This window comes from Jatropha curcas, chromosome 5 (assembly GCF_041381405.1).
Source record: "Jatropha curcas cultivar XTBG-Jc1 chromosome 5, XTBG_Jcur_1.0, whole genome shotgun sequence".
Lineage (NCBI taxonomy): Eukaryota > Viridiplantae > Streptophyta > Magnoliopsida > Malpighiales > Euphorbiaceae > Jatropha > Jatropha curcas.
Window position 1 is genome coordinate 24,005,765 of NC_143155.1, and position 12,016 is coordinate 24,017,780.

Genomic DNA, 12,016 nt, shown 5'->3' on the forward strand with positions numbered 1-12,016 from the left:
TGCTAGGTCAAATATAACAAAATAACATGTTATAAGTGGAACCAATCACCAAATCAATTTTTCTTAGTAAAAAGAAGAGTTTAAATTGTTATCTTTCCATTTAGAGTATTAGGGAAAGGAGATTCAAATTTGAATTTATTATCTGGCCGTATATGCATTTATCACTAGTTTACGCTATATACAATGCTTTGGATTCTAATATATAATTCAACTAAAAGTGTAAATTTGTTGCAATCACCAGTGCAAATTACAATTCCTTTCTCGTTGGTCTTATTCTTTGTCTTTCTTGGAGGGCTAAAGTAGAGTTGGCAGTCATCAAAGTGCTCTAAATTAATAATTCGATAGAATTCTGAACTAGAAAAATTGAATGGAGACCCTTGTTTTGGGGCCTAGTGAAGGAAATTGTATTTTTTTTAAAAAAAAAAAAGAAACGAAAAATGTGGTAACTAAAAGAATTTTTTTTATAATAATAATTATATTAATATATAATGATAATAATAGGGTTACAAATGATGCATGCACAGACAAATAGAATATATATATATATATATATATAAGATGTGGAAAGATCGAGTTGATACATTTATTCATACTTAATAGAACCAATTAATATAAGTCACTGAGAGTGTTTTCCCCTTTATGGACATGTCCAACATAAATTTAGATTAATTGAATTAGTAAATTTCGGATAGGAAATGGTTTGACAAAAACCCACAAATTATATAGAATCAAGTCACTATGAATCATAGTCTCTGTTTTTTTGTTTTCGCATATAAACTAATCTAAGTCAACGGTCTAAAGGTAATTACAGATCCAGCCTGCGTTGGATCAACAATATCCTTAAATTACGTAATTTCGAATGTGCCTAATAACTCAATTTTGTCTCCTAATTCAGTTTTTTTTTACATTTTTTTTTTATGTTTAGAATATTAATGTCAAGTTAGCATTAATTGACGCGGAGATCCTTCATAAAAGCCACAAGAACATTATCTCTCGCGATCATTTTTGTATTTAGATTCTGCATTTCACTTTGATTTATCGATTTATGAGGTTTGTTTATTTACTATATTTTGATATTTAAAGATAAAAGCTATTTTCGTTTTAAAATTTGTGACTACAATTGCATCTCTCTATATGGATCATATCCCCTGATTCTGTAAAAGTTATTTATTGAATTCGATATATCTTATCACTTGAATCATTCCTTATTAATCTTATTTATTTATTTTAATAATGAGAAAAATGCTTTACTTATAATTAGACCGATAACATATTTTTAGCATGGGAATGATCTCGTTTCGAGGCGTGTGATTACACCCTTTTCATCAGTATTTTTTCAACGTGTTCAATTCATAATTTTACAGAAATCATATGGTGAATCTAACGTGTCATACCAATATATTAAGTGGTCCTTATAGAAGAAGAATAAAAGTTGTATAATTATCAATAATATGAATATTAGATAGTTGAATAATATCCTAAATTTTAATTTTGATGTCAATATAATATAGAAAAATTATCATTTTAGAATCTGTGGGTGCTATGATTAAAATATCCTTTACTAATACATCAATTTTAAATATAATTAATTCAATTGACAAGTTGTATTTTCCTCATTAATCAAAATATTTTTTGCTTTAATTTTTAAAATAGAAATAAAAAAATTTATATGGTTGGCCACAACTAATTAATTTGATGAGTATTGGAGAAAGAAAATTTAAACATGGATCTATTGCCAAATAGTAATACGCTTACCACTAGACTATGCTTTGTTTAGTTTGTTTTAATTTGATTTTATACCATAAAAATAATGATTTTCACAAAAGTAAAAAGGAGGATAATATCTTTTGCAGGAAAATTGGAAATATATATTGCTAATAAGCTCTTAGCAATTTCTATAAAATTGGGTTTTGCATACACTTAGCAATTTAGGGCATAATTTGAAGCTAAACCATCTGAAATATGCAAGTTCCTTGTGCCATCCAAACCAAGAGATTAATTTCTTAGGCCAATGCCACCAAAAGCACATTTTTAATCAAACTGGATGATGAAAACAAGGCATCTAATAATATAGAAAAGCAAAAAGATCATCATCAAAAGCTTTGCCAACCTCACACCGAAAGTCACCAAAAAAACAAAGAAAAGACACGTACATTACTTAGTCTCCTTAGTCTCTACTCATATATAGACAACATATAGAGACTTAGACCAATGCTTCATATCTTCCTAAATCTTCCTCTCTACATAGAAATGAAGCTAATCAATAAGCACTCTTACATTACTCTTCTTTCTTTCATATCTTTCATTATAACTCTCCCTTCTCCAATCTCATCTCAAGCTTGCAAGAATTCTTGCGGCAATATCCCAATCAAATACCCATTTGGAACTGGTCTTGGTTGTGGAGATCCAAGATTTCAAAAATATGTAACTTGCGATGATCAAGAAAAGCTTTCTTTGTTAACCCATACAGGCTGCTATCCTATAAACAATATAGATTACACTAATCAAGTTATTTACATTTCAGATCCTTCTATGTCAACTTGTTCTTGTACTCAACCAAGCAAAGGCTTTGGCCTTGATTGGGATGCCCCTTTTTCTTTTCAGGATGATACTGTCTTCACATTACTTGATTGCTCAACTACTTCCTCACCGATTTTTAGAAATTCTAATAATGGGAGTATAGTGCCTCAATGTGATAGAACAGGTGCACCCATTTGTAGTTTCTTGTATTCTTGTCAAGCTATCAGTAGGCTTAGTCTTCCTATTTCTACTTGTTGTGTTTATACACCAGTAGACCTAGGGCCGGCTTTTGAAATGGATTTACAGAAACTGCAATGCTCTTCTTATTCTGGGTTTTATAGCTTTAATGGTCAGGAAGATAACCCTGAAAATTGGAAGTATGGGATTGCACTTAAATACAAGTTTAATGTTTATAATGATTATCCAAGTTCTTGTGCTAATTGTGAGAGAAGTAATGGGGTTTGTGGGTATGGTGGAGTTTATAATTCTTTTGTTTGTAATTGTCCTAATGGCTTTAACACAACTTCTGACTGTTTCTTTGGGGGATCATATAGTCTCGGTTCAACCCTTCTTCCATGGCAGACAGGTATATAACTTTTACTTTTATGTAATCTGAACTTTCTCTTGTACTGGTGTAAATGAGCCGAGCTGGCTCACGGGCTGTTCAAGCTCGGCTCGAAAAAAGTTCAAAAGAGTTCGGCTCAAATCGAGCTCGAACCTAAAATTTTCAGATTCATCGAGTTCGAGCCGAGCTTCGAGAGTAGCAGGTTCAAGCTTGGCTCGGCTCATCTACACCTCTTACTTAACTATGTTTTTAAGAATTACCATGATGTGGGCATTATTGCAGGTAATGGGTTGATCTATTCGTTGGCATGCTTCCTTTTCTGGGCCTTTCTTTAGAGAGTGAAGATCAGCAAATTATGTTAATTGAAATAATGGACCTTGATCTCAAGGCAAGGTTTGTTATTTTCATAAAGAAGATAAGCAAATTGTATCAACATATCTTCAAATGCAAGAAATGTCCAAAAGATAATAGTTTGTCTTCTTTTTACTTTTCAGCCTCTTTTGGGTAAAGAACGTATAAGATAGCTGCTAGTGTGTTCACTTCATTTATCTAGGCCAAAGAAAATGAGCATTTGCTAATTTTAACCACTAGAGACTTTTAGGTTGAACCTCTAATTTTAGCACTTGTTTGTGATCCAGCTAGCAAAAGTGGGTCCATATAGAGGCTGAGTTGTTGTGAGTGTATTAAAAACAGGATGAAGGAATAAGGTTCTTTCTTTTGAGCTCTCACATCCACCAAGCAAGAGAGAATCACTTTCACTATAAAGAAAGGTTCTTCCTTCAGGGCCTGTGTCCTTGTCAAGCTCTAGAAACAGATAAAGAAGCTTTATACCTACAGTTTTATTCTCACACAGCATCAACACTTTATATACCAAACTCTGCACTTAACTAATTAAAATATAGAAATTAGACAGAATTAAGAACCAAATGCAACAGCAATGCAAAAAAGGATACAATTGAAAAAAATACGATGAATCAATTAATTATAAGGAAATGTCAATTGCTATTCTGCACTTATGTTTCTCCACTGATAGACACAGAGAGGGAGAAATGAAAGGTTTCCATTATTTCCCCTCCGATGTTTTCCCACTTAAGATTGCAATATTGTGTGACTTTGATCTACTACTTGTGCAATCACCAACAACATTGGGAAAGTCTGAGGATCGGAACCCAGTATATCTTAAATTCTTCTGAATATGTACAGAGATTTATGATGACCATGAAACTTGTTTCTTGGAGTTTCTTTCTCGTTCCTCTCAGAATTGTTTTCATATAATTATTATCTCATGTTGCAGCACTCGGGGTTTCCCTGTTGTATTTTGTCCCAGAGGCATAGCATCTGCCTTGGAGATTGGTAGTGAGCAGTGAAATAATCTTCAATGCATCCAGACTGACAATAGTTAAGGCTATGCACATATTGTACAGGTTTTGAAGTGTTGAACTTTTCCACCCACATTCCCATGCTTACATCTTCCATCTTAAACAACTGCACCGAGCGAACATAGATTAGATTAATCCTATGAACGTGCACATAACGCACAGAGAGAGAGAGAACAAGTACATACGTTCAACTTTTGACTTTGAAACTCCGCGACGATAAATTGTGCAATGTCAGATGAGATTATGTAACCTGGACCATTTGCATATGGTGGGTACACTTCTTCTGGCCATTCCTGAAATATCAACAGTATCAGCAGCAGAATTAATTTTGTGAATGCCTAATTCAAGGCAAGAGAAATGCATGGCTATGAAATTGCTATAAAAATATAAGTTGACAGATCATTTTAAAACGAAATACATTGTTATCATGTCAATTCAACTCTATCACAGAGCAAATAAGGAGCCACAGTCAAAGAAGAAAAGAACAGGAAGTAACAATAACAGAGTGACTAATTACTGAATTCTCTACTATAATGATTTGCAAAACATCTACCTCAAATGTCACTGCCCATTTGCCACTACGTAAAACCCTGTGCAAGTAGTTAATGTTTCCAATATATAAGCTTCTATTTCTAGGGACTTTCTTAATTTCCTCAATCATGACCTCCACCCTGACAAAAGTATCATCATCACACTTCATAATATTCTTTGCAGCCACAGTCTGAATCTATTACCAACCAGAAAAAAAGTTAAGGAAAATATAGATGATTCTACTTAGTAAATGATATGATGCTGAAACGGAAAAGATAATCACTAACTAATAATAAACAAAACATATAAGAATGCTCAAGAAAGAATGAAGGAATTGACAAATTTTGATTTTGCCATATCACTCACCCCATATTCACAGATAGCAAGAGTCTTCAGTACAACAAGATCGTAGTTATCCATGTAAGGAACTATAACTATATCACCAAAATAATCTGCTTCTTTCTTTAACTCCATATTTGTTTCCCGTCTTCCATTCTGTTGAATTAAAAATGTAGTCCCGCAACTATCAATATAAATCAGCTTAGAGCATAGCTAAGAGGGCTATAATTCTAAAAACATGACTAACTAATTCACCCTTACCAATGCTACGAAAAAGCGAGTCACCACTTCTGAAGTTCTTATCAACTTATGCTGCATCCAGGATTTCCTTAGAGCCATCCGCTCGGCAAAATGGTTGCCAGCAGAGAGGACTCCAATGAAGAGCTCAACTTGGGCATTAGGAAGAGGAGGAGCTTGCCACTTCTTGAACATCTCAAGATGGTGTTGTGGTGCAAAGCTTGGATGTGAGGAAGGTAAAGAAGCAGCAAAAATAGAATGCACATCAACATCCCCATTCAAATATAATCCAGTGGCTTCCTCAAGAACAAATCCCTATAACCATTAGCACATCACGTAGAATTATAAAATTATTTTGCAACTCTGCATTTGTCAAAAGATTCGGAATTTTTGCAAGTCATCAAATATTACTCACAGTGCGATATGGAAAAGAAGTGATGTGTCTGCCACCAACACTGATATGATAACCTTCCAAGCCAGCACTCACAGTAAGAACAAACAACTTGCCCTCAACAAAAGGGAATGGCCATTGGTAGTCAATCTCCTTTTTTCGTCCAATAAGTCTGTTCAACCACCGTGTGGCTTTTGAATCTTCAGGGTAAGGATCGTCATCCCGAAGCCATCTCTCGCATTTCACCTGGCCATCAACTTCCAGAAACCCAAAAAAGAAAAAGAAATTGACAATCATGAATCATAGTCTTTGTCCAGTCAATATATATAATATTAATTGAAGAGTTGAAGGTGAATCCCGGAAGAAAGAAAGAGCAAATGAGCAGGTAAACTGAAACTACAAAACGGTGTCGGAGGAACCGCTGAAAGAATGCTATTAACAAGTAAATGCAAGAGATATAAAATTATAAAACTGACAAGCAATATAACAAGCAAGACAGAAATAACTGACAGCTAAATCTCAATTCCCTGTTACTGCGTTTAACTGACAGCTAAAGAAACAACCAAAACTTCGTTGTCAATGCATCAGAACAAACTATAAATTATAAACAAGCAAATGCATACCAAAAGTAAATTCACTTACCAGTTTCTTCATCGGTGTCAGAACTCCAACCCTCACACCTCAACGGAGTTCTTCCCCAGTGCATTCTATAGCAAGTGTTTATCTCGATCACAGGTTTCCCACTCCAATCACCCTTCAATCTCGGATTAAAATGGAGAATTCTTGGCGGGTCCTCGCCATCAACGGTTTTCAGTCCCTGTAACTCCATTAAAAACTGTGACACCATCAGTTCATTTTCCCCTTCCAGCAATGACGCTATTTTCGGGTCTTTCTCCGGATGGGCCCACCTCGGACTCCCTACCACCGTTATGTGGGACCCCAGAGTCAGTCCACAGGGGAGCTCCAACATCCAGTTCCGGGCGGAAAACTCCGACCCGGTTAAGGTTATAGAAGTCGGGCAATGTTCAGTACGATTGTCGGTGCTATTTCTATTGACAATTATCGGGTTGGCTTGAATTTTATCCGACTCCAACTCTTCCCATAGCTTTTTCCCTGCCATCAAAGCTTCTTTAGATGCCTTGTGGAGTAAAGAGAACTCATCAACAGAGCCAACAGCATCGAAGATACTCTCATTAAAGAACAGAGCCGACAGTCTTTTAGTCTCTCGCATTCGCCTTCCGGGCGACCTGTGAGAGACCCGTGGTTTGTCCAACAACTTTGGTTCGGATTCATCATTCTTAACCAGTAAGGGCCTGGGCCGGGGCATGGGTAACGCTTGATCGACGGGCACGAACCCATTCCCAGTTTTGAAAATGAGAGGTATTTGAAGGCTCATGAAGAGTAAGTAGACAAGAAGAAGAGTCATTAAGCCCTGAATCAATTTGAGTCGAGTCACTGGCACTAAAGGATCAAGCTTGACTCGCTTCATTACTATTGTCGGCAGTGAAATACTGCAATGGTTTTTTCTCTTTTACACTTCTCTGTTAAACCCTAAGGCTTAATTTCAAGGATATTAGGTCGAGCCGTTGAAGAAGCTTAGTATTTACAATTCCTTCATTTATATGTACACAATGAGAGTAACGCAACTCCACGCTCTTTGGCTGAAGGAGAAAACGCCATAAATGGAAGAAACTGAAATCATGCAAATTTTTTACCCCTTAAAGACTCTCCTTATTTAATCCGCCTTGCTATCGTTGTAGTTACTAGTTAAGTATTAAACGACATGCGTTTGTATATACCTACAATACACACATAATAGCATACTATGTTTGTTTGGTGAGTCTTAGGTTTGATGTTGTTGGCTCATTTTTGGTTTGTGAAAATTAAAATATATTATTATATTACTCATACTTCAATCTATATACGAATTAATTACAAAATCGGTTACTAAATATCTCAATATCAAACCTAAATAGGTAGCTCAATGATAAATAATACTCACGAGATTAACCACTATAGATTAAATTACGAATTCGATCCTCTGCAACACAAATTCCTTCGAGTCAGCCTTTTATCTTTGAGGCGAGCAAGTATAGAAAAAAATCAATATCTAACAAAATCAGAAAGAGATATTATTATTTACATAAATCTAATTTTAATATATTTTATGTTATTAGTCTTTTCGAACATCCCTTGCATGTTATTTACACTTGTTCATTTTTACCAGTAGTAAATAAATGTAATTTAACTTATTTATAATATTTTTTATTATAAATTATAATATTATGAATAATTTATATTACTGAAAACCTAAAAGCACTTACAAAATAAATAAAAAAGAACATTTATAAAATAATAAGATAAAAAATTCAATAACCTAATTTTCATAAATATAAAATTACTTATTAACTAATTTAAATTTTTTTATAATAATTTTTAATTAACTTAATTTTTGCGTGTATAATATAATTGTCTACATTACTAATATATGATAAATCAGTATTAACTATTATAATAATTGAAATCTTAATAATTGTTTTAGAGCATCATTTATACTTTGAATTTTTTTTTTCAATTTTTGCTAAAGTCTATGAGCATATAATTAATTTTATAATTATTTTTTAAAAAAAATTTCAATATATTATATAGTTTGCCGATATAACATGTTATCTCATAATTTATATTTTATATATATTTCTAATGAATTTTATTTTCTATTTTATATCAAATATAAATCATGTAATATATTCTGTAATAACTAATAATAACCTTAAAAAATCAAGGAAATTGAAAGAAAAATCAATGGAAAATAAAAACATAACAATAAACACTTCTACCTTGACTATTACTCACAAAACCCTAATTTTTGACTAAGATTCTAGTCATTAAAACAGAAAAAAATATCAATCCAAAAATCAAACATACGAGGATGCATTACATAAGATTAAAATCCCATCACATATGTTTACTACTTTGTTATTTAATTAATTCCTAAAAATAAGGATATCTTGGATTTCAATATATAATATTTAATTATAATTCCTAAATGAGAAGACATTATATACGATTAAAATTTCTTTACATATATTTATTATTTTATTATTTAATTAAATTCTTAAATGAGAATTATACTTAGAATCTAATATATAATATTTAATTATATTTTTTAGTCATTAGAATTTAAATTTAAATAGAAAATCAATATAACCGAACAAAATAAATGATCTTTATTTTTTAATCAATAAAATTAAAATTATTAAATTTATTTTTATTAATTTATAAACTTACTAGAGATATTTTTGGCAATCTCATATTTCTATCCCCATTTCCACTTATATATATATATATATATCATAAATAGATATGTATTTCAAAAAATGATATAAGGGTAGGTCTATAATACCCTTAATAAGTTCAATGCGACAGATTTTATCCATACTATGCACATAGAATATCTTAGACATTTTAACTCACTATAGTAAAAAATTATGTCAAACTTAAATTGGACCAAATATATTTTTTTTCGATTATATAAATCATGATATTTTTTAAATGGTATTTCATTCATTTAATTACCTTATTTTATTTGAAAGAATTTTTTTTTTCTTATTAAAACGTTATGATAAGATTTATATATTCCATACACTAAGTGAATAACTAATTATTATTTTAAAAATAATTATTACAATTTATTATTATTTTATCCATTTCATCATGATCATCTAAGGTGATACTAAATAATTTTATTGAATTGAATTAATTTAGTTTATATGTAAAATCATTCTTTGACTCCTTGGCATGAAATTTTAAAAACTTAAAACATGATAAAATTAGCCAAATATGTTTATTTTTATATATATTTTATATTGAATTCTCGTGGATTTCTTTTCTTATACAAATCATATTATTACTAAATATAGCAAATTAATATGGCATTGTAGAAAATTGATTAATTTATGTTTGGCGGATTAATTAGTAATTATTACTTATGACATTACCAAATAAAAATCAGGTTAAAAACTATTTTCCGAGTAAAGCATAGTGATCATAAATTGCCACCAAGTAAAGCATAATAATTGCCGATTACATAAGTTTACTACTACATCAACTCGATTGGAACTCTCAAATCAAGCAAGTGTAAGGTAATTTAAATGAATGATGATTTATAATTTTCTATTTAAAATATATTTATAAATACTATAAAAATGCTATTATTTACGAAAAAAAATTATATATGTCTTCAAAAAATGTTGAGAGAGGCATGATGTCATGGACTGCCCGCCATATTGTGTTTTGTTTGTTTTGAATTTAAGAAATACACGAAAAGCAAAATTCTAATGTTAAGAGTTATGGAAATGATTCAAATATTAGACCGTTGGGATCATTAGTTGAAGATGGTGGGGACTAGTGCGATGGGAAGGGTTTTAATCGTTGGATTTGTCCTTTTCCTTATCGGGGCTTGCTACAATGCCTTCAAGAAAAAGCAAGCAAACTTTCCTTATTTTAGTTTATAAGAAATTGAAATTTGCGTTCATTATTTTCTAATCAGCATTTTATAAAAAGTCAACCACTCGCTATAAATATTGATAAAAGAGTTACAATTTTATAATTCATCAACTTTTAAAAAGAAATAATTACTTTTTATAAAATATTATAAAAATAATAGTAACAGAAACTATTATTATGTAATCGAAAATTTTACACAATATTATTTATTATTTTACAAAAATTATTTTATAAAAAAAAATAATATGATCTTCTATAGAATATTATGAAATATTATAAATTATTATACATTTAAAAATTTAAATTACTACAAAAATTTGATTGTCTTGATTTTCCTTCAAGGCATTATATAAAATGCGTAAGAAATGTTGAAGTTGGAAGACAAGTCTGAACTTTGCATTATTGTCGTTAATTATGTAAGTTATTACTGTATTTATTTGATTTGAATTCTTCTTGTAGCTTGATAAGGAAATTCTGTAGAACTGTTCTTTCTAACGGTATATCATCTCTCATGTTCACGTCATCTGATTGAAGAGACTGAAAAATATCTAAATCATGATGTGACGCCGTCCTGTTTGTGATAATTCACCTCTATTTGTATGCCTCCAGCTCCAACCAAGATTTGTAGAAATGGTGAGGAAAGAGAGCGAGAGAGAGAGAAATGGAGAAGAAGGTGGGAGAGAAAAGAGGGCAAAAATGAAAATTTTGAGATTACTTCTAAATTTCAAAATCAAAAATCAAAATTTAATTAATACAACAAACAACATACGCATTTGACAAGTATGACAATTTTAGAATTGTTTCATACTTAATTCCAAAACATTATGGTTTTTGGCCCATTTTTTTTTTTTCTTCACATGAGTAATTAACGCACTAATTTAATGTTTAACACAAATATTAATACTTCTTTCCTATTGTATGGAAACTTAATATCTAAAATAATAAACACTTCTTTACTAATAGTGTATGTATTCTTACACCAAATCAATTTTACACTCACATATAAATATAGTTAAAATTAATTTAGTTTATAATATAAAAATTAAAGGAAGAGAAAATTTGTAATTGTATTTTTCTTGTCAATATATAATTAGTTTAATATGTTATATAAGCTTATACACAAATATTTTTTATAGATGAGAAGTACGGAAACACTCGGGCGGAGTTAATGAGAGCTCCTTCCAAAAGTTATGGACACAATAAGGTATTTCACGTAGTATATTGCTCTATAAGGATTCTACTTACTTACAAAGAATCCATAGCTCTACCCGTAAACCTAACTAAATAAAATAAAAATTTTTATTAAAATGATGATATTTGTGACCTTTAAAATTTCCTTAAATAATAACTTTCATTTTATTACAGTTTTTTTCTCATTAAGATTACAAGAAAACATATTGCATTCTCTTTTTATATTTAAATATACAAAATTTTATAGGAGATTTGAATTTGGATCTACTGCTGGGTTATATATATAAATACATACTATTTGGTGATCCTTAAATTTTTATATAATATATAAATACTTTTTTTTTTTTTGAAAACGAA

General features: G+C 30.8%; 2 protein-coding genes across 3 annotated transcripts; one reads left to right on the plus strand and one right to left on the minus strand.

Annotated features, from left to right (window-relative positions):
• Positions 1 to 2,167: 2,167 nt before the first annotated feature.
• On the plus strand, positions 2,168 to 3,813 carry LOC105649800 (Putative membrane lipoprotein). Its single transcript, XM_012236590.4, has 2 exons — positions 2,168 to 3,106; positions 3,368 to 3,813. The coding sequence occupies exons 1-2, from the start codon at positions 2,212 to 2,214 to the stop codon at positions 3,418 to 3,420; spliced, it is 948 nt and encodes a 315-aa protein (XP_012091980.2). The 5' UTR covers positions 2,168 to 2,211; the 3' UTR covers positions 3,421 to 3,813.
• Positions 3,814 to 4,040: 227 nt separating this feature from the next.
• On the minus strand, positions 4,041 to 7,667 carry LOC105649801 (hydroxyproline O-galactosyltransferase GALT4). 2 transcript variants are annotated; one of them, XM_012236591.4, is made up of 7 exons: positions 6,605 to 7,666; positions 5,987 to 6,219; positions 5,596 to 5,886; positions 5,362 to 5,490; positions 5,018 to 5,191; positions 4,650 to 4,757; positions 4,041 to 4,570 (listed from the first exon to the last, which is right to left on the minus strand). In XM_012236591.4, the coding sequence occupies exons 1-7, from the start codon at positions 7,449 to 7,451 to the stop codon at positions 4,364 to 4,366; spliced, it is 1,989 nt and encodes a 662-aa protein (XP_012091981.1). In that variant the 5' UTR covers positions 7,452 to 7,666; the 3' UTR covers positions 4,041 to 4,363. The 2 variants fall into 2 exon arrangements, with proteins under 2 accessions (XP_012091981.1, XP_012091982.1); XM_012236592.4 differs by lacking the exon at positions 5,018 to 5,191 and having other exon boundaries at positions 6,605 to 7,667.
• Positions 7,668 to 12,016: the final 4,349 nt, after the last annotated feature.